At 39.6% G+C, this 23,726-nt stretch overlaps 1 protein-coding gene across 2 annotated transcripts in view; it reads left to right on the top strand.

Moving 5' to 3' along the window:
* ca16b (carbonic anhydrase XVI b) overlaps positions 1-23,726 on the top strand; it is a 239,642-nt gene that overhangs the window by 212,546 nt on the left and 3,370 nt on the right. For both annotated transcript variants that reach the window (XM_060919413.1, XM_060919412.1), the window contains exons 16-28: positions 1,215-1,311; positions 1,441-1,523; positions 6,149-6,283; positions 7,405-7,539; positions 7,652-7,812; positions 11,537-11,672; positions 11,879-12,025; positions 14,032-14,119; positions 14,421-14,497; positions 15,812-15,940; positions 17,508-17,654; positions 20,486-20,628; positions 20,733-20,868. In XM_060919413.1, coding sequence (XP_060775396.1) covers positions 1,215-1,311; positions 1,441-1,523; positions 6,149-6,283; positions 7,405-7,539; positions 7,652-7,812; positions 11,537-11,672; positions 11,879-12,025; positions 14,032-14,119; positions 14,421-14,497; positions 15,812-15,940; positions 17,508-17,654; positions 20,486-20,628; positions 20,733-20,868 — 1,614 coding nt within the window. The remainder of the gene's footprint in view (positions 1-1,214; positions 1,312-1,440; positions 1,524-6,148; positions 6,284-7,404; positions 7,540-7,651; positions 7,813-11,536; positions 11,673-11,878; positions 12,026-14,031; positions 14,120-14,420; positions 14,498-15,811; positions 15,941-17,507; positions 17,655-20,485; positions 20,629-20,732; positions 20,869-23,726) is intronic.

Genomic DNA, 23,726 nt, shown 5'->3' with positions numbered 1-23,726 from the left:
TTCATGGTAGAATTGGTAGAGTTCAATTTTTTTTTTTTCCTTGGCATGGACTTGACTTACAAGCACAGTCCATATATTTTCAGTAGGGTCGAAGTCAGGGCTTGTTTTAAGCTTAATGTTAGCCTGCTTTATCCTCCACAACCAGCTCTGATGTGTGTTTGGGTTCATTGTCCTGTTGTGACTCCCAAGTCTCAAGTCGTGTTCAAGTTTCTGATGCTTTATGCTGAAGAATTCTGAGGTAGTCCTCCTTCTTCATTATTCCATCCACTTTGTGCAATGAACGAGTTCCACTGTCAGCAAAACAGCCCCAGAGCATGATGATCCTACCACCACCAGCAGCTGGTACAGTGTTCCTCTGTACATGGTGGTCATTGTGGCCAAATAGCTTAATCTTTGTCTCATCTGACCATACAACTATCCTCCAGAAGGCTTTTTCTTTGTCCCTGTGGTCAGCTTCAAACTTTAGTTAGGCTTGACGGTGTCAGTTTTGGAGCAGGGAGTTATTTCTTGGATAGCAGCCTCTTAGTCCATGGTGATCTGAACTGTAGACAGTGATCCATCAGCTTCCAGTTCATGGCAGGGCTGTTCCATGGTGGTTCCCAGGTTGTTCCTGACCATCCAAACCAGTTTCCTTTCAGCTGAGGGTGACAGTTTGGGTTTTCTTGAAGCAAAGTGGCTTGGCAAAGTGACTACACCTCACAATAACTTGGATACAATTGTTTGAACTGTGTGTTGGTTTTACTGTGTGTTGGTCAATCCAATGAGTTCTGTAAGCAAACCCTTTTTATGAAGGCACAGAGAAGCTACCAGCTGTAGTCAATCATGATCAATTAACAGGAAGTTAAAAGACCTTGGTCTTGGCAAGATAAGAGACATTTTGGAAGTTTCAGCACCTCTGAATTAATAATCTAAGTGAGCGTATGTAAATTTTTGACCCTGTATGTATAATTTTGACTCTGTGTTGATTTCAGAAAACCCAAAGAAAATTAAAACTTCTGCACCAAATTCTAATGTTTTTTTTTTAATTAAAGATGTATGCTGTACAATCATTTTGCCACAGAAAAAGAGCAGTTCAAAGAAATTACCAAAAGCCCAAATATTGCCATGACATTCATATCCAAGATGACATTCATGCCACTGTATGTAAACTTCTGACCACAACTGTATAATTACTGTAGCAACAATACAATTTCTTTGTTTATTTCTTTATCTAGGATGTTCAGCACTGTGTGGGTGATATAGCGATTACAGCGGAGCACTCGAACCACCCAGACAACAAGCATAAAAACAGATACATCAACATAGTGGCCTGTAAGTGTTTAGTGATGTTAATATGCAAACAAGACATTTTGCATTATAGTTCATAACAAATTAATATTTTGCACAAGTGTGACATAAGCTGTGATATAAACATTGGCTGTACCTTTATCTGGCCAACAGATGATCATAGCAGAGTGAAGTTGCAACCGTTGGCAGGAAAAGATTCCAAACACACTGACTACATCAACGCAAACTATGTTGATGTAAGTAGGTGTGTGTTTGTGTGTGCACATGTATTTATGCATGTATATGTACAGTGCTGAGCGTAAATGAGTATGCCCCCTTTGAAAAGTAACATTTTAAACAATATCTCAATGAACACAAACAATTTCCAAAATGTTGACAAGACAAAGTTTAATATAACATCTGTTTAACTTACAACCCCGATTCCAAAAAAGTTGGGACAAAGTACAAATTGTAAATAAAAACGGAATGCAATGATGTGGAAGTTTCAAAATTCCATATTTTATTCAGAATAGAACATACCGTAGATGACGTATCAAATGTTTAAACTGAGGAAATGTATCATTTAAAGAAAAAAATTAGGTGATTTTAAATTTCATGACAACAACACATCTCAAAAAAGTTGGGACAAGGCCATGTTTACCACTGTGAGACATCCCCTTTTCTCTTTACAACAGTCTGTAAACGTCTGGGGACTGAGGAGACAAGTTGCTCAAGTTTAAGGATAGGAATGTTAACCCATTCTTGTCTAATGTAGGATTCTAGTTGCTCAACTGTCTTAGGTCTTTTTTGTCGTGTCTTCCGTTTTATGATGCGCCAAATGTTTTCTATGGGTGAAAGATCTGGACTGCAGGCTGGCCAGTTCAGTACCCGGACCCTTCTTCTACGCAGCCATGATGCTGTAATTGATGCAGTATGTGGTTTGGCATTGTCATGTTGGAAAATGCAAGGTCTTCCCTGAAAGACACGTCGTCTGGATGGGAGCATATGTTGCTCTAGAACCTGGATATACCTTTCAGCATTGATGGTGTCTTTCCAGATGTGTAAGCTGCCCATGCCACACGCACTAATGCAACCCCATACCATCAGAGATGCAGGCTTCTGAACTGAGCGCTGATAACAACTTGGGTCGTCCTTCTCCTCTTTAGTCCGAATGACACAGCGTCCCTGATTTCCATAAAGAACTTCACATTTTGATTCGTCTGACCACAGAACAGTTTTCCACTTTGCCACAGTCCATTTTAAATGAGCCTTGGCCCAGAGAAGACGTCTGCGCTTCTGGATCATGTTTAGATACGGCTTCTTTTTTGAACTATAGAGTTTTAGCTGGCAACGGCGGATGGCACGGTGAATTGTGTTCACAGATAATGTTCTCTGGAAATATTCCTGAGCCCATTTTGTGATTTCCAATACGGAAGCATGCCTGTATGTGATGCAGTGCCGTCTAAGGGCCTGAAGATTACGGGCACCCAGTATGGTTTTCCAGCCTTGACCCTTACGCACAGAGATTCTTCCAGATTCTCTGAATCTTTTGATGATATTATGCACTGTAGATGATGATATGTTCAAACTCTTTGCAATTTTACACTGTCAAACTCCTTTCTGATATTGCTGCACTATTTGTCGGCGCAGAATTAGGGAGATTGGTGATCCTCTTCCCATCTTTACTTCTGAGAGCCGCTGCCACTCCAAGATGCTCTTTTTATACCCAGTCATGTTAATGACCTATTGCCAATTGACCTAATGAGTTGCAATTTGGTCCTCCAGCTGCTCCTTTTTTGTACCTTTAACTTTTCCAGCCTCTTACTGCCCCTGTCCCAACTTTTTTGAGATGTGTTCCTGTCATGAAATTTCAAATGAGCCAATATTTGGCATGAAATTTCAAAATGTCTCAATTTCGACATTTGATATGTTTTCTATGTTCTATTGTGAATACAATATCAGTTTTTGAGATTTGTAAATTTTTGCATTCCATTTTTATTTACAATTTGTACTTTGTCCCAACTTTTTTGGAATCGGGGTTGTATAACGTGAAAGTAAGGTTAATAATATAAACTTAGATTACACATTTTTTTCAGTTTAACTCAAATTAGGGTGGTGCAAAAATGAGTACACCCCACAACAAAAACTACTACATCTAGTACTTTGTATAGCCTCCATGATTTTTAATGACAGCACCAAGTCTTCTAGGCATGGAATGAACAAGTTGGTGACATTTTGCAACATCAATCTTTTTCCATTCTTCAACAATGACCTCTTTTAGTGACTGGATGCTGGATGGAGAGTGATGCTCAACTTGTCTTTTCAGAATTCCCCATAGGTGTTTGATTGGGTTCAGATCAGGAGACATACTTGGCCACTGAATCACTTTCACCCTGTTCTTCTTCAGAAATCCAACAGTGACCTTAGATGTGTGTTTAGTCATGTTGGAAAAGTGCACAACGACCAAGGGCACGGAGTGATGGTAGCATCTTCTCTTTCAGTATAGAGCAATACATCTGTGAATTCATGATGCCATCAATGAAATGCAGCTCCCCGACACCAGCAGCACTCATGCAGCCCCACATAAGGACACTGCCACCACCATGTTTCACTGTAGGCACCATGCATTTTTCTTTGTATTCCTCACCTTTGCGACGCCATACAGTTTTGAAGCCATCGGTTCCAAAAACATTTATCTTGGTCTCATCCAGGGCTTTGAACCGGAATTTTTTTCCTATTGGTTCGTTCCGAACAGAAACAGAATTTTAACGTTTCCGGTTTTGGGTTCCACCATTAAATAGACGTTCCCGAACCGGTTAGAACAAAAAAATTTCGTTCCCGGAACGGTTAATTACGTTCCCTGTCAGCTGTTTAACAAATGGCTATAAAATTATGTCTCTGTCTCATCCAGCTTAAGCCAAATGTAGACTAATTCTATTACAACCTTCATTAAATAAGACAAGAAATAATTCAAAACAATTATGATTTCAAATGTTGGCGATTTGGATTCTCAGTATGTCTTCCCATCTACACAAACAGAAAAAGTGCCAAAAATGAAAGATAATTCGTTTAGTGTGTTACCAAAGGCTAGTCAGGCCCTATAGAGGGCTACCGCATGACGTCACCGCGCCGCGAGATTTTGTTAGGCGCCATATTGGAAGTACACATCTATGCAAGTACATACATTCATAAACTACAGCTGAAATGTAGCCAGGGCCGGTTCTGCCCTAATCTGGACCCGGGTGCAACATCGCGCAACCCCCCCCCCCCAAAAAAAAAACAGTCTAAATCAGGACAACCATCACATAACTATAACTATAAACATTTTATATCAACTATTTTAACTAAATGGGCTATAATAAATAAGCCTGCAGGCAGCCACGGCGGGCTGCCTCAGAAAAGTAACCATTTGTCCTACCTTAAAACTCGTTTTGCATTTTCTGCCTCCTTTTTTGTATTTTCGACCCTCCGTTTATTTTCTTTCCTTTTCTGAAAACCCGATTTGTGTCCAGACATTTTGTTCTGCTACCAACGAACTAACTCGTCAGGTCTCGTCTCTCGAGCCCGCGATGATTCCCGTGGGAAGGGCAACAATTGATACATTTTTACAAACAGCCAATAGGGAGGTTGCAACATTCAGGCTCTTCTTTGCTCAGACACTCCGTAATGCACTTACTCACTAGCAGTCCACCTTCCCGCTCTCTCCATTCAATCAGCGAACGTCACACAGGAAGTGAACCCCAGCGGGTCATAGAAACTTGCGCAGGAGAAGAATGACTATTTGTAGGCTACAGAAACTTTGAGGAACGAAATAAAAACCGGTATTAACCGGTTACCATTATTTTTAATAAGCGTTTCTGTTCCGGAACATAAAAAATAATAAAGTTTCTGGTTTCATTTCTGTTCCATGTGAAATAGAAAAAGTTCCCGGTTTTCGTTTTCGTTCCTTGAACCGGTTCAAAGCCCTGGTCTCATCACTCCAGAGTATAGAGTCCCAGTAGTCTTCATCTTTGTCAGCATGGGCCCTGGCAAACTCTAGGCGGGCTTTTTTGTGCCTGGGCTTTAGGAGAGGCTTCTTTCGTGGACGGCATCCATGCATGCCATTCCTCTGCAGTGTACGCCGTATTGTGTCACGGGAAATAGTCACCCCAGTTTGGCTTTCTACTTCTTCTTTAGATAACTGCAGTGAACTTGCATGCCGATTTTCTTCAACCCTTCTCATCAGAAGACACTCCTGTCGAGGTGTTAACTTCCGTGGACGACCTGGACGTCTCTGTGAGATGGTTGCAGTTCCATCTTTCTTAAATTTTTGTACCACTTTTTCTACAGTATTCTGACTGATAAGTAAAGCTTTGCTGATCTTCTTGTAGCCTTCACCTTTGTGGTGTAAAGAAATTATTTTCTTTGGGGAATTCTGAAGAGACAAGTTGAGCATCACTCTCCATCCAGCATCCAGTCACTAAAAGAGGTCGTTGTTGAAGAATGGAAAAAGATTGATGTTGCAAAATGTCGCCAACTTGTTCATTCCATGCCTAGAAGACTTGGTGCTGTCATTAAAAATCATGGAGGCCATACAAAGTACTAGATGTAGTAGTTTTTGTTGTGGGGTGTACTCATTTGAGTAAAACTGAAAAATGTGTAATCTAAGTTATATTATTAACCTTACTTTCCCGTTATAAGTTAAATAGATGTTATATTAAACTTTGTCTTGTCAACATTTTGGAAATTGTTTGTGTTCATTGAGATATTGTTGAAAATGTTAATTTTCAAAGGGGGTGTACTCATTTACACCGAACACTGTATGTATGTATGTATGTATGTACGTATGTATGTATGTGTATGCCTGTATGCTTGTGTTTTAGCAAGTTATCTTCTATCTTAGGGGTATAACAGATCAAGGGCATATATTGCTACTCAGGGGCCACTGAAGTCCACCTTTGAAGACTTCTGGAGAATGATCTGGGAACAAAGCATCAGTGTCATTGTCATGATCACCAATCTGGTGGAGCAAGGCAGAGTAAGTCATCAGCAACCCAATTCCAATCACTATCTCTTCTAAGAGGAGGTGAACTCAATACAGGTAGTCGTCGACTTACGACCTATGCAACTTACGACCGATCGACTTTATGACCGTCTGGCTACGACTGGCGAGTGTTTCCCAGCTGAGCTAGCTGAGCATACGACAGTTTTCACCCCAGCTCTCGGCATCGCCTAGCATCCAGCCTCTCGCCATGCACGCTGCTCAGTGTGAGCAGTATCCCGGTACAGTAAACTTCTCCCATGTCCGTTTGAAGCAATGGACCCAAACATAGAACGATTTGCAAGGATTGAACGGATGCTACATGACACGCTTTGTCCATATCATGAAATTTACGAGGAGAAAAAGAAACAAACAATTCAGACAAGGCTTACCATGTTTATGAAAAGAGCAAATCCTCCCGCCAGCCCGAGCGCTGCAACAGCTGATGATGATGTAGACGACCCACAGCCAAGCACCAGTGATGCCAGCGGTCACTAAGTTTTGTATTTTGCTATGTTTTACATTTGTATTTTGGTATGTTTCAAACTAAAATGTTTTCTATTTTTCACACCTGTATTTCGTATTTTTTGTTTTGCACATAATAAACGAATTGTACTGTACGCAGTGTAGTATGCAGTGTTTGACTTAAACCAAATAATGAGCCAAGGTAATGAAATAAGAAAATGTTGATAAAATAAAACTTTAAGATGATTACAATATCATTACACATCACACGTTCATTTAACATAGGCCGACTTACGACCAGATCGGTTTACGACCGGTCAGTCGTAACCAAACGCAGTCGTAAGTCGACGACTACCTGTATGTGATATAGGATTGTAATCACCTACACTCAAAAAAAAAAAACCACTGGATTTACTTAACCGAGTTATGGCAACCGGTCCAACGAAACTGTGTTAATTTAGATGTATTGAATACAGTTATGTTGAGTTTTTCAACACATAACTGTATTCAATACATCTAAATTAACACAGTTTCGTTGGACCGGTTGCCATAACTCGGTTAAGTAAATCCAATGTTTTATTTTTTTGAGTGTACTTATTTCCCAACTCAGACTTGCTTGTTTTGTTTTTTGGTTTGTTTGTTTTTTGCCACAGAGGAAATGTGATCAGTACTGGCCCTCAGAGAACACTGAAGAATATGGAAGTATAGTAGTGACACTGAAGAGCACTAAGATACACGCTTGGTACACACTACGCCACTTTCTCATACGCAACACCAGAGTCACAAAGGTCAGTCACTGCATCAGTATGACACAAAATAGGTTTGTTTTGTGTTGAGTTTCTCCATTTGGTTAGTTGAATATAAGCGAAATGTGGTTTTGTGTCTGGTTTTTTCTCTCAGAGTCAAAAGGGAAGACAGAACGAGAGATTAATGGTTCAGTATCACTACACTCAGTGGCCAGATATGGGTGTGCCTGAGTACACACTACCAGTTCTCACATTCATCTCCAGATCTTCTGCAGCTCGTGCTCCAAAATCTGGTCCTGTCCTAGTGCACTGCAGGTAGGATTAAATTATTGTTGTTGTTGTAATACATGTTACACTTAGATATTTGGCTGATATATTAATTCATTCATCCTCCTCAATCCTGAGACATGGCATCTACATAATGCTGCACACAAAACATTAATTCTATGTATGGAAATATATAGAATTAAGTGTCCAGTACACATGAACTTTGGAATTAGACACATGAAACCTGCAAAGTTGAAAAGACTCTCAGCCTAAAATAACAATAGTCATTTTGTATGTATTATTACATTGATGTTAATTGTCCCTCAAAGCATATGTACAACCCTGTTTCAAAAAAAAAAGTTGGGGCACTGTGTAAAATGTAAATAAAACCAGAATGTGATCATTTACAAATCATAGAAAGCCTGTATTTCATTGAAAATAGTACAGGGACAGTATATCAAATGTTGAAACTGAAACATTCAGTTTTTTAAAAATATATGTTCATTTTTTATTTAATGCCAGCAACATGTTCCAAAAAAGTTGAGACAGGGGCAAAAGACTGGAAAAGTTGTGTAATGGTAAAAACAAAAAGCACTTGTGGAACATCCCACAACTAACTTGGTTAATTGGCAACAGGTCAGTAACATGTTGGGTATAAAAAGAGCATCCCAGAGAGGCTGAATCTCTCATAAGTAAAGATGGGGAGGGATTCACCGCTCTGCAAAAGACTGTGTGGGTAAACAGTGCAACAATTAAGAATAATGTTTTTCAATGTAAAATTGCAAAGAATTTGAGGAGCACATCATCTACAGTACATAACATAATTAAAAGATTCAGAGACTTTTTTGTATTAAAAGATGCAAGAGACAAGGCTGAAAACTGACATTGGATGTCTGTGATCTTCAGGCCCTCAGACAACACTGCATTAAAACCAGACACGTGTCTGTAGTGGAAATCACTGTATGGGCTCAGGAACACTTCAGAAAACCATCGTCTGTGAAAACAGTTCATTACTGCATCCACAAATGCAAGTTAAAACCAGATATAAACAATATCCAGAAACACCGCCAACTTCTCTGGGCCCGAGCTCTTTTACGATGGACTGAGGCGAAATGGAAAATTGTCCCAAGGTCTGATGAATCAAAATTGGAAATTCTGTTTGGAAATCATGGACATTGCATCCTGTGGGCTAAAGAAGAGAGGAAACATCCAACTTGTTTTCAGTGCACAGTTCAAAAGTCAGCATCTGTGATGGTATGAGGGTGCATTAGTGCACATGGCATGGGTAGCTTGTACATCTGGGAAGGCATTATTATTGCTGAATGATATATACACGTTTTAGAGCAACATTCTACTATCCAAACAACATATTTTTCAGGGAAGGCCTTCCTTCTTTCAGCAAGACAATGCCAAACCACTTTCTGCAACTGCATGACTCTGTAGTAAAAAAGTCCAGGTGCTAAACTGGTCTGCCTTCAGTCCAGACCTGTCTCCCATTTAAAACATTTGGTGCATTATGAAGCACAAAATATCACAAAGGAGACACTGAGCTGTTAAAGAGGTTAAATTTATATCAGGCAAGAATGGGACAACATTTCAGTTTCAGAACTACAGCAATTAGTCTCCTCAGTTCCCAAACGTTTAGAGTGTTGTTAAAAGTAGAGGTAATGTAACACAGTGGTCACCATGCCCCTGTCCGTACTGTTTTATAACATGTCCTATGTGGTCCCCGTGACCACAGTGTTGTTAGCATCAAATTCAAAATGAGCGTATATTTTTCAAACAACAATAACATTTCTCATTTTCAATATTTGGTGTGTTGACTTTGTACCATTTTCAATGAAATATAGGGTTTCCAAGATTTGCAAATAATCGTTTTTATTTATATTCTACACAGCATCCCAACATTTTTGGAAATGGGGTTGTAAAACTGTCATATGTTAATGGGATTTGCAATAATTAATTCAATTTAAAAGTAATTAGATTATGTACCAAATCAATTACTTTGTAGCTATGCATGCACATAAGAAATATTCAGTGTTATAATAAACAGGACTCTGGAGATGGTTGAGGATTCATGCACTGGAGGCGTTATTTTAATAAAAAAAAAAACCCAGGCAAACAGAGTAGATAAACACAATCCAGAACTCAAAGTGGTAGAGCAGACAAGGGTCAAACACAGTAGGGCACAACACAACCAACCAGAATAATAATCACAAAGAGCAAACAAGGAACACAGCAAAGGGTCTGTACATGATCAATAGAAGAACAATATAAGACCAGAGGTGATAACACTGCTAACAAAAATCCTAGCGGGCTGAAAACCCCCACACAATGTTTATCACAAAACCCGAGCTTATGTCAGTGGAAGGAAGACTCCATGTGCTAACAGCACAAAGGATAAGAATGTATTGGTTGAACTGACTTAACTGCAGATTGCAGAAATGTTTAGATTTATTAGCAACCAGCTGAGTGTATAAGCTTTCACATTACACCGCTGTTAGAAAATGAATATAAGTGCATGTTCTCACTGCAGCCCACTCCAGGGCCACATAATAATAAACTGCATACAAGTGTAGTGATAGAAATTTACTGTCGATTACCTTATTTATTTGTTGAACATCAGCATACAGACTTTGACCAAAAAAAAAGTCTTTCACATTTTTCTTATTTCATGAAAGAAAAAGATTTAAAAAAAAAAAAACTGACCAAAATATGTAAGTAATTATTCAATCAATCAATCAATCAATCAATCAATCAATCAATCAATCAATCAATCAATCCATTATCCGCTTATCCTGTGCAGGGTCGCAGGCAAGCTGGAGCCTATCCCAGCTGACTATGGGTGAGAGGCAGGGTACACCCTGGACAATTCGCCAGGTCATTGCAGGGCTTACACATAGACAAACAACCATTCAGACATACGGTCAATTTAGAGCCACCAGTTAACCTAACCTGCATGTCTTTTGGACTGTGGGGGAAACCGGAGCACCCGGAGGAAACCCACGCAGGCACGGGGAGAACATGCAAACTCCACACAGAAAGGCCCCTGTCAGCCGTTGGGCCCAAACCCAGAACCTTCTTGCTGTGAGGCGACAGAGCTAACCACTACACCACCGTGCCGCCTGGATGGATGGATGGATGGATGGATGGATGGATGGATGGATGGATAAAGTAGGAACACAAATTACTGTAATTAAAGGAAGCGGCTAGAGATAATGAGATGAGATGAAAATGATGAAGCATACAATAACCTAGTACATACTGAGAGGTATTAAATGGTGACATCTGGTGTTGCAGGTTTTTTTGGGGGTTTTTTAATTGTTTGTTTGGGGTTTTTTGACACATTATTTTTCTCACTGACCATTCAAAATCAGGTTATTACAGGCAGTCGTGGTGGCATAGGATCTGGGAGAGAATGCAGTGGTAACATTAGTTTGCGATAATAAGAAAACAGCAAGGCAAATGTCTGGTGTGATGGCGACTTAATAATTAGTCGTTCCTCAGACGTTCTCTCTTTGGAGTCCACAGACCCACATACTTGTTTTCTATTGGCTCCTAAGACAGAAGGTCATGAATTCGCAGGTCAAAATTCACATAAACTGTAAATTTTCTAGACAGTTTGAAATAAGAAGAGAAAACATGAATGTAAATATAAAGTAATAATATGAACACTTTACACTTTGGTAGTGAGAATGGCTGTGAGGTCATTGTAAGGCTGTAACTATCATGTTTGGATTTGTAGCTTTCTCCTCCTCTCTTCTCTCTGTAGTGCTGGAGTGGGGAGGACAGGCACATATATTGTGATCGACAGCATGCTCCAGCAGATAAAGGATAAAGGAACAGTGAATGTCTTGGGCTTTCTCAAACACATTCGCACCCAGCGCAATTACCTCGTCCAGACAGAGGTGAGTATGTCGTGATGGAACTGTGTGTGTATGTGTATATACAGTATGTGAGTGCATATATATACCTGTGATTGGCTATGTGCCATGGAGGCAATATGGGGATTAGAACCAAGAGAATGATGTTTTGAAGCTGTTTCATGTGTTAAGAGCAAAATGAACTACTTTAATGGTGGATTGTGCCTTGTGTGTGTGTATGTGTTCTATAGGAGCAGTATGTGTTCATCCATGACGCTCTGATGGAGGCGGTGCTTTGTAAAAATAGTGAAGTTCCTGCCTGGAAGCTCCACAGCTACGTGAATAGCATCCTCACCCCGAGTTCTTCTGGCACTACTGTCATGGAGAAACAGTTTAAGGTGAACTTTCCATCTGCTATCAAGGAATGCAAATTAATTCCTTAAAGTAGAGCTGCAAATAAATGTTATGTAAATGCCAGGTGGCATTGTGGTGCAACGTGTGCCTCACTGCTATGGTTGGGCAATAAGAATTAAAAAAAAAAAAAAAGATAGTTAAAAATGTAGAAACTAAATATCAAACTAAAATTGTGATATATTATATCTTAATACACTTTTCTGTGATATTGTGATATCTTTTTTATTTTTGTGTTTGTTTTTTTTATAAATTGAACAACAGACTGACTGGTAGCAGCTGATTTGATTTTAAAAATGTCGTATTTAATGTTCAAACTTGTAAAATGTTTTACTTTTTTTTTTTTTACAGATGTAAAGTATTTTTATGAATAAAATAAGATCAGTTTATTTTTGAATTTTGTATTGCTGGCAGTTTATTAGCAAACCAACATGTAATGATACATATTGTGTCTTGTGAAATGCCTTCAAGAATAGCGACATTATATTTTGGTCATATTGCCCCTGCCTACTCACACCTTGATACTGAATCCACCTGAGTTACTGTCTGTATGGAGTTTTGCATGTTCTCCCTGTGTTCCTGTAGATTTCCTCTGGGTTTTCTGGCAAAGATCAATTGCTTCTAGATGTGAATGTATGTGTGTGGTGTCCTGTGATAGACTGACTACGTTTACATGCACATCCAAATCGAGCTACTGTCGGTAATCGAGCTGAAGGTCCCAGCAGGGTGCCAGAGAAATCCAATCCTACATGCACACAATGAAATCGGGCTATTGTGTGAGGTGCATTGTGCACCCGAGCCACAGGTGGCGCAACACACCCCATCGTGTTGGTACACTTCCGGTTGTCGTCATGAAGAAGAGCTATTCAAGAGTGTAAACAAAGTTATCAGTTCCGTGTTCTCCATTGCGCGTTTTTCTCCCGTCCATGAATTTTAATATATTCAACTCCTTAAGCTGAATGAGCATGAACTCTGTCTCCTCATTGCTCCAGAAGTGCACGTTTCTGCTTGCCTGTGGCAGTGGGGGCGTGGTCAAGCGCCGGTCTGTGACAGGAGGGCGGAGCCAGGGAAGGTGAGTGGCAGAATCACTTCACCTGACGGTAATTAACCTGTGTTTGTGTGTCTTCCCAGTAACCGCGCCCTATTTAAGGAGGCAGAGGGAGAGCAGAGGGGACAGCTCATCCCGGGACTAGAACACAGCGCGCGCGTGTGTGTTTTTTTCTCTCAAGAATAAAAGTAGGCTGTTAAACTGAAAAGTCTGACAATAAAAAGCCTATTAGTACCAGAAGCTTTGTCCTGCCGTCCTCTGTGCTCCACCCACACTTCAGAGAGCTCTACATCGCCATTTTCTCTTCTTCGTTTGTTCCTCCTGACCTCTTCTGCTGCTCGCTACTACTGTTGTCATGCCGACCGAGGCTGTTGTGTTTCCCGCTTGTGGTCTCGTCACTCGTCACTTCCGGAAGTAGCTCGACAACTAGCTCGATAGGGTATACATGCACAAAGTAGCTCGGCAGAAATCGCATAAACTAGGTCGTGTAGCTCGATTCCGAGAAATCAAGTTCGGTTCAATTTCAGCCAAATTAAGGTGTATACATGGCATTTTGAACTTCGATTTCAGTCGAGCAACGGCAGAAATTCGATTCTCTCTATGTGCATGTAAACGTAGTGACTGATGCCCCATTCGCGGTGTATTCCTGTGTCATGCCCAGTGTCCTCAGGATAGGCTCTGGATCCAGAATAAAGTGCTTACTGAAGAAGAGACTAAACATTGGGAGAAAATTGAATAAAAACTCAACCTGTCCAAATTTTTTTTTTAACTATGATTAGCAATAGCAATACCAGGCTTGAAGAGCTACTGAAACGTTTGCCGTGTCTTAGAGTAAGGTAATATCATGTTCATAACAGCTTTATTATAAAGCTGCACTGTTTTTACTCCTTGCTCAGTTAAACTTACTTGCACCCCCTGCTGGTTAACTGTAATACGTCTCCTCAGCTGGTGATGCAGTGCAACATCCAGAAGTGCTTCAGTGCCCAGAAAGACTGCAACAAAGAGAAGAACCGAAACTCTTCAGTGGTGCCGTGTGAGTCTCAGTAAACATCATGCTTCATTATAAAGACGTTAACATGAGAATTGGAGTGATAAAATTCACATTTTCCAAATGATGAAAGATCATAATGTGTTTCTGCACACATTACAATGTAATCTTCATTTTCATACAGAAACTGAGATCACAAATATTATTAAATTGTCTTTCTGTAGAAGGATGTCATTTTGCCATCAGGTGGCCTTTGCTATTCTGCAGTTGTTTGCAGCTGTTTCAGTCAGGTGTAAGATTTGTTGTTCGTGATGGTGGTGTTTATTTATTTTTTTCCTCTGTGTAGCGGAGCAAGCTCGGGTCCCACTTTCTCCTCTCCGTGGAATGAAGGGCATGGACTACATCAATGCCTCTTACATTACGGTACAAACTAAATGTTTTTAGGCCCAACTGAATGAGAAAACTGTTTGAAACAAACCACCAATCACAGCCAAAGCTTGAGACAAGGCTTAAAAATACAAACTTTTGTGTGTGTTTTAGTTTTATCACACCTTTGATTGTAGACGGATTGATCGAAGACTAACCCTGTGTCCAAAATCACTCACTACTCACTATATAGTGCACTATGTAGTGAGTTCGCCATTTTGTAGTGCTGTCCGAATGTATAGTGAGACTCACTATACCCTATATAGTGCACTCAAACTATCCCACAATGCACTGTGCAAAGTAGTGCACAACCAGTGGTCACTAACCAACCAATATATACCATCATGCATTGCGGTCACACTGAAAGGAAAAAAAAGTGTGTTGGGGTGAATGGACGGAGGAAGAAACACATTATAAACAGACATTGAAATACAATTAAAAATAGTAAGGTAATAGAAAATAAGCTGAAATAGAATAAGACAGATAAAATCCATCCATCCGTTATCTGTAGCCGCTTTATCCTGTTCTACAGGGTCGCAGGCAAGCTGGAGTCTATCCCAGCTGACTATGGGCGAGAGGCGGGGTACACCCTGGACAAGTCGCCAGGTCATCACAGGGCTGACACATAGACACAGACAACCATTCACACTCACATTCACACCTACGCTCAATTTAGAGTCACCAGTTAACCTAACCTGCATGTCTTTGGACTGTGGGGGAAACCGGAGCACCCGGAGGAAACCCATGCGGACACGGGGAGAACATGCAAACTCCACACAGAAAGGCCCTCGCTGGCCACTGGGCTCGAACCCGGACCTTCTTGTTGTGAGGCGACAGCGCTAACCACTACACCACCGTGCCGCCCGACAGATAAAATACAAGAATAAAAGTTAGAGTGTAGAGCGAGGAATTAATCAAAAGCCTCAAATTTGATTTAATAAAAGGCAATGGCAAAGAAGAAAGTATTCAGCCTTGATTTAAAAGAACTGAAAGATGCAGCAGACACAAAGTACTCTGTATTTATTAGTGTGAGAAATACGCTCAGCATAATATGTATTTATCACAAAAATACATGCATGTATTTATCATTTTGAAAACCTACCAGCCGACTGATCTGGCACATTTTAATCGTGTGACAGTAATGACGTAAATAACGGCGTGACAGAGTTGTGTCCAAAAGTGTTTTTTCATTTTATCAATGAGCTCACTATATAGTCCTCTATGTAGTAATTCCCTATATAGTGAGTAGGGAGTAGTGAACGAGTGAGCGATTTCAGACACAGGCTAAAATGTGTGTTAAATCAACGACAGGGTTACTACAGAAGCAATGAGTTCATTATTACCCAGCATCCTTTGCCTCACACAACCATGGACTTCTGGAGGATGATCTGGGATCACAACGTTCAAGTCATCATCATGCTGCCAGATAATCTGAGTCTAGTAAGTAGAATGTTAGAAGTTCAAGTATAATTTTAAAACATTATGTTGGTTTCATATAACTTGCTAATTAATTAAGATAACAAATCGGATCAGAAGCAGCTGAAATATTATAATTGAACTGTATCAGAATTCAACTTGCATTGAACACTGACAAAAAATTTATTATGTTGACCTCAAGACGTGTGTGTGGAGGTTAATATTTAACATACAGTGGTGCTTGAAAGTTTGTGAACCCTTTAGAATGTTCTATATTTCTGCATAAATATGACCTAAAACATCATCAGATTTTCACACAAGCCTGAAAAGTAGATAAAAAGAACCCAGTTAAACAAATGAGACAAAAATATTATACTTGGTCATTTATTTATTGAGGAAAATGATCCAATATTACATATCTGTGAGTGGCAAAAGTATGTGAACCTCTAGGATTAGCAGTTAATTTGAAGGTGAAATTAAGGACCCCAGGGTAACTTCTAAGCAACTGAAGGCCTTTCTCACATTGGCTAATGTTAATGTTCATGAGTCCACCATCAGGAGAACATTGAGCAACAGTGGTGTGCATGGCAGGGTTGCAAGGAGAAAGCCACTGCTCTCCAAAAAGAACATGGCTGCTTGTCTGCAGTTTGCTAAAGATCACGTGGACAAGCCAGGAGGCTATTGGAAAAATGTTTTGTGGACGGATGAGACCAAAATAGAACTTTTTGGTTTAAACAAGAAGCGTTATGTTTGGAGAAAGGAAAACACTGCATTCCAGCATAAGAACCTTATCTCATCTGTGAAACATGGTGGTGGTAGTATCATGGTTTGGGCTTGTTTTGCTGCATCTGGGCCAGGACAGCTTGTCATCATTGATGGAACAATGAATTCTGAATTATACCAGTGAATTCTAAAGGAAAATGTCAGGACATCTGTCTATGAACTGACTCTCAAGAGAAGGTGGGTCATGAAGCAAGACAACGACCCTAAGCACACAAGTGGTTCTACCAAAGCATGGTTAAAGAAGAATAAAATTAATGTTTTGGAATGGCCAAGTCAAAGTCCTGACCTTAATCCAATCGAAATGTTGTGGAAGGACCTGAAGCGAGCAGTTCATGTGAGGAAACCCACCAACATCCCAGAGTTGAAGCTGTTCTGTATGGAGGAATGGGCTAAAATTCCTCCAAGCTGGTGTGCAGGACTGATCAACAGTTACCAGAAATGTTTAGTTGCAGTTATTGCTGCACAACGGGGTCACACCAGATACTGAAAGCAAAGGTTCACATACTTTTGCCACTCACAGAAATGTAATATTGGATCATTTTCCTCAATAAATAAATGACCAAGTATAATATTTTTGTCTCATTTGTTTAACTGGGTTCTCTTTATCTACTTTTAGGACTTGTGTGAAAATCTGATGATGTTTTAGGTCATATTTATGAAGAAATATAGAAAATTCTAAAGGGTTCACAAACTTTTGAGCACCACTGTATGTTGGTGATTGAAGCTCAGTGTACTCGTCTAGCATTTAGGTCATAGACTCAAAAATTCTGATTTATGTTTGATGCCGTGGCTTGTGTATTCTCACCAGACGGAGGACGAGTTTGTGTACTGGCCCAGCAGAGAAGAGCCCATGAACTGTGCAGCATTTACCGTAACTCTCATCAACACTGACAAACTGTGTCTGCGTAATGAAGAGCAGATCATCATCCATGACTTTATCCTCGAGGCCACACAAGTACTTGATTCACTCAGCTACACAGATTTATATTTGTACTTCAGAGTTGAGCCTGGCTGTAGGTCATTACTATATATCAAGTTGGTTTTCTTAAAAAAAGAAAACCAATTGGAATTGGCTTTACCATTCCTCTTAAATGATGTCGAATGGACATGTTAACAGCATATTTTTATTTAAACATATTCTTTTGGAAATTGTCAACATAAACATCTTTTTGAACATAAAATTTTGTTTAGCAAGCTTTACCATTCCTCTTAAATGATGTCGAATGGACATGTTAACAGCATATTTTTATTTAAACATATTTTGGAGCATTTGCTCCAAGAGCACTATTGCTCATCTTAATTTTAAAACATTACATTTGCAAGTGCAGTGGTGTAGTGTGAAAACGAAGAAACAAAAAAAGTGCTACAGGACAGACGGGATCCTTGTCTCAATCTTAAATCTACAAGAATCTCTCATAAACAATTGAGCATAATGAATTATTATACATACAGGACACTTTTTCCATGGAATAAAAACGTGTTCTATTCCCTTCTAGCAGATTCCTTTCATTTGGTTTGATAGCATGCAATATTGTTAGCATATCGCTTATCCTATGTGCATTACATCACTCTACCCAGTGGAGGATGAGTGTTGAATATGGTTTACGATATTGCATGGTTGTCAAGACAACATGACGTCACATGGCAGAGACGTAAAACTTCCACGTTAGCGAGCGGTTGTGACAACTTGTAAACAAACATGGCCACCAGGTTTGCTTTGTTAAATACGGAAGATTTTGAGAGAATTTTTTCATGGTATATCAGATATATTCCATTCAGCTAACATGATATTGAACTCGTCTTCGACTTGTTCAGTATCATGCTAGCTGAATGGAATATATCTGATATACCATGAAAAAAAAGCCAGCCAATATTATTTAAATATCTAACAATTTTGTTCATCTGATTAAATGTCAGAACCAAAGAGAAATAAATCAACTTTCTGATTATCTCAAAGACGGCCCCATCTGTCCGGAACAATCTGAGCAGTGGAGACAAGTAGGTTAACAGCTTTATAGCAACATATCCGCAAACAAAAACAAATTAATGTCAGAATATTCCTCTGTGTAGGTTTTTGCAACATTTCAAGGATTAATAATCAATTTATCCACTACAATCAAACAAATATGGGTTGTTGTAGATATTTGTAAAATATTCAATGATTGCTGTTCATCAAACCATCGTTCATTTATGCACTTTCAGTAACCACTTTATATTGGTCAGGGTGGTGCTGGATTAATGCTGCATTCAGGTGCCTTGTAAGTAATTTGCAAGTTGTAATAATGTCATTTCCCACTTCATTCAAATTCTGAAGTGGAAACAAAACATGGACGCCTCCACAAAAGCGCATCTTTTGTTTAATTTGTCAGAAAAAAAACTACTTTGACTGCACTTTTACAATTACAGGCCTGAAATGCTAGTGCTCCTGTTCCACTATAGTGAACTTCAAGCAGTCATATAGCAGTTTGGACTGAAATTGCAGCACAGCAACAGTAGTATGCAATAACAAGTATTATTATACATACAGGACACTTTTTCAATGGAATAAAAAGATGTATTCTTTAACCTTCTAGCAAATTCCATTCATTTAGTTTGATAGCATGCAATATTGTTAGCATATCGCTTATCCTACGTGTATTACATCACTCTACCCAATGGAGAATGAGTGTTGAATATGTTTTATGATACTGCATGGTTGTCAAGACAACATGACGTCACATCTGAGCTGATTCGAATATTCAGTGCGAAAGTTTTCTGCTGTGCATGCACAGAAACATTTCTTTGTTTGCCGGGAAAGAGAAAGACACGCTGAACACCCAAAAGGCTACCAAAACGTCATTAGATATTCTTCACACATATTTACAAGAGAAAAACATACCAATGGACATCAAAAAACTGGAAAAGAGACACATCGGAGACATAAAACTTCTGCGCTAGCAAGTAATTGTGACAATTTCTAAACAAACATGGCCGCCAGGTTTGTTTTGTTAAATACGGAAGATTTTGAGAGAATTTTGAAAGCGAAAGATGCATTGAACACCTGAAAGGAATGTGTATGAATATTATTATTATTATTATTATTATTGGCTGGGTTTTTTTTCGTGGTATATCAGATATATTCCATTCAACTAGCATGATATTGAACTCGTCTTTGACTCGTTCAATATCATGCTAGCTGAATGGAATATATCTGATATACCCTGAAAAAAGCCAGCCAATATTATTTAAGTATTAGCAATAAGCAAGCCAGTGATAGCGTTAGTTATATGAGTGATAACTCATAACATTGATGATGTTCTTCTCGAAGCACTGATTATGATTTAACCAAGTACTCTGTCTGTATGTTAACTCGTCTAAAGCCAATACTGCTATAAACTAATTTAAAAATTCAGTGTGAGCTGCCATGTTGATTTGACCTTACTCCGTAAAAGGGGAAGGAACTGGTAGTTGAGAAGATGATCCCAAGTTGATGAATTGAAATTTCAAGTCAAGAAGGTGTTTTTGTGATGTTTACTGTTGGAGGCAGGGAATTACAAGTTGCTACCTTGCCATGAATGCAGCATAACACTAGGAATTACACAGGGTTACACCCAGAATAGGATGCCAATCCATCAAAAAGCACCACATTCACACACTCATTCACACATCAGAGTACCCACGCCCTCAAACTGTACTTGCCATACCTGTAACGAACTGTAGATACAGTATGCTAATAATCAGACAATAAAACTGTCATTCTTGACTTATGCTGGTGTGTGTGTGTGTGTGTGTGTGTGTGTGTTTGAGGATGACTATGTGCTTGAAGTTCGCCATTTTCAGTGTCCAAACTGGCCTGTACTCACTGGTCCTATTAGCAACACATTTGAGCTGATCAACATCATCAAAGAGGAGGCCAGGACCAGAGATGGTCCCACTATTGTACATGATGAGTGAGTGTCCTGCCCGTCCTACAGTATGCATGAGGAGACATTAAAGTGACTCTGTTGTGGAGAAATATACCTGATTCCTCACTCCTCCTGCTTTCACTCTTCAGGTTTGGAGGTGTTTCTGCAGGGATGCTGTGTGCTCTCACCACCCTGTGTCAACAGCTGGAGAGTGAGAGTGTTGTGGACGTTTACCAGGTGGCCAAGATGATCAATCTCATGCGTCCAGGGGTCTTCACAGACATCGTAAGATTTTTAAGAGGAGTGAAATTTTGTCTCTTTGCAGCTCGTACAAAAATTTAGTGTTTTACTGGGAAATACGCCATTCATACTTTTCATACGAACTACATCCGGGACATTGAAGATATTTTCAGTATCTTCACTCTTGAGGATATCGATGAATTGTTTTGATTAACTTGCGTAGTTTGTTTGTGAATGTGTCTATATGATAAAAAGAAAATTACACGTTAGCTCAAAGATAGATATAAAGTTGATCTTCTCGTGTTGAAAAACTCATGTTTTTCATACGAAATACATCCTGGACCTGAGTAACATATTTAAATAATATTGGCTGGTGCTGAATGGTATATCAGATATGTTCCATTCAGCTAGCATGATATTGAACGAGTTGAAGATGAATAACTGAATGGAATATATCTGATATACCACGAAAAAAGCCATTATTATTATTTTATTATTATTATTATTATTATTATTATTATTATTATTATTATTATTATTCCATACAGTGGATATAAAAAGTGTACACACCCCATTAGAATGATAGGTTTTTCTGATGTAAAGAAATGAGACCACGATAAATCATTTCAAAACTTTTCCCACCTTTAATGTGGCCTATAACCTGTACAATTCAATTGAAAAACAAACAAATATGTTCGGGGGAAAAAACATAAAAAATAAAAAAACGTACAATAAGCTGGTTGCATAAGTGTGCACCCTTAAACTAATACTTTGTTGAAGCACCTTTTGATTTAATCACTGCATTCAGTCTTTTTGGGTCGGAGTCTATCAGCCTGCCACATCTAGACTTGGCAATATTTGCCCACTCTTCCTTTTAAAAGTGCTCCAAATCTGTCAGATTGCGAGGGCATCTCTTGTGCACAGCCCTCTTCAGGTCACCCCACAGATTTTCAATTGGCTTTAGGTCTGGGCTCTGGCTGGGCCATTCTAAAACTTTTTTGGGGGTCATTGTCGTGCTGAAAGATGACAAGATGACAATATATTTTCCTCTTCATCTTCAGCTTCCTAGCAGACACCTGAAGGGTTTGGGCCAAAATTGACTGGTATTTAGAACTGTTCATAATTCCCTCCACCTTGACTAAAGCCCCTGTTCCAGCTGAAGCAAAACAACCACAAAACATGATGCTGCCACCACCATGCTTCACCGTGGGTATGGTGTTCTTTTGGTGATGCACAGTGTTGTTTTTGCGCCAAACATACCTTTTGGAATTGTGGCCAAAAAGTTCAACCTTGGTTTCATCAGACCATAACACATTTTCCCACATGCTTTTGGGAGAGTTGATATATATATATATATATTTTTTTTTTTTTGGCAAAATTTAGCCAGGCCTGGATGTTTTTCTTTGACCCTACCTCATAGTCCAGACATATGGAGAATACGGGAGATTGTTGTCAAATGTATTACACAACCAGTACTTGCCAGAAATTCCTGCAGCTCCTTCAGTGTTGCTGTAGGCCTCTTGGCAGCCTCCCTGACCAGTTTTCGTCTTGTCTTTTCATCAATTTTGGAGGGACGTCCAGTTCTCGGTAATGTCACTGTTGTCCTATATTTTCTCCACTTCTTGATGACTGTCTTCACTGTGCTCCATGGTACATCTAATGCTGTGGAAATGTTTTTGTACCCTTCTCCTGACTGATACCTTTCAACAATGAGATCCCTTTGATGCTTTGTAAGTTCTCTGTGAACGCTGGCTTTTGCTGGAGGATGCAACTGAGTGTCTGAACTTTATTTGGGGTTAATCAGAGTCATGTTAATTGATGGCAGGTGTGAACCCAAAAACACTGAATGCTGTAATTAAATCAAAAGGCACTTCAACAAAGTATTAGTTTCAGGGTGCACACACAGTGGGGCAAAAAAGTATTTAGTCAGTCACCAATTGTGCAAGTTCTCCCCCTTAAAAAGATGAGAGAGGCCTGTAATTTTAATCATAGGTATACCTCAACTATGAGAGACAAAATGAGAAAAAAAAAATCCAGAAAATCACATTGTCTGATTTTTAAAGAATTTATTTGCAAATTATGGTGGAAAATAAGTATTTGGTCAATAACAAAAGTTCATCTCAATACTTTGTTATATACCCTTTGTTAGCAATGACAGAGGTCAAACGTTTTCTGTAAGCCTTCACAAGGTTTTCACACACTGTTGCTGGTATTTTGGCCCATTCCTCCATGCAGATCTCCTCTAGAGCAGTGATGTTTTGGGGCTGTCGCTGGGCAACACGGACTTTCAACTCCCTCCAAAGATTTTCTATGAGGTTGAGATCTGGAGACTGGCTAGGCCACTCCAGGACCTTGAAATGCTTCTTACGAAGCCACTCCTTCATTGCCTGGGGGGGGTGTTTGGGATCATTGTCATGCTGAAAGACCCAGCCACGTTTCATCTGCAATGCCCTTGCTGATGGAAGGAGGTTTTCACTCAAAATCTCACGATACATGGCCCCATTCATTCTTTCCTTTACACGGATCAGTCGTCCTGGTCCCTTTGCAGAAAAACAGCCCCAAAGCATGATGTTTCCACCCCCATGCTTCACAGTAGGTATGGTGTTCTTTGGATGCAACTCGGCATTCTTTCTCCTCCAAACACGACAAGTTGAGTTTTTACCAAAAAGTTCTATTTTGGTTTCATCTGACCATATGACATTCTCCCAACCCTCTTCTGGATCATCCAAATGCTCTCTAGCAAACTTCAGATGGGCCTGGACATGTACTGGCTTAAGCAGGGGGACACGTCTGGCACTGCAGGATTTGAGTCTCTGGCGGCGTAGTGTGTTACTGATGGTAGCCTTTGTTACTTTGGTCCCAGCTCTCTGCAGGTCATTCACTACAGTAGGTCCCCCCCGTGT

This window comes from Neoarius graeffei, chromosome 4 (assembly GCF_027579695.1).
Source record: "Neoarius graeffei isolate fNeoGra1 chromosome 4, fNeoGra1.pri, whole genome shotgun sequence".
Classification (NCBI taxonomy): domain Eukaryota; kingdom Metazoa; phylum Chordata; class Actinopteri; order Siluriformes; family Ariidae; genus Neoarius; species Neoarius graeffei.
This window is presented reverse-complemented; position numbering and strand designations above follow the sequence as displayed.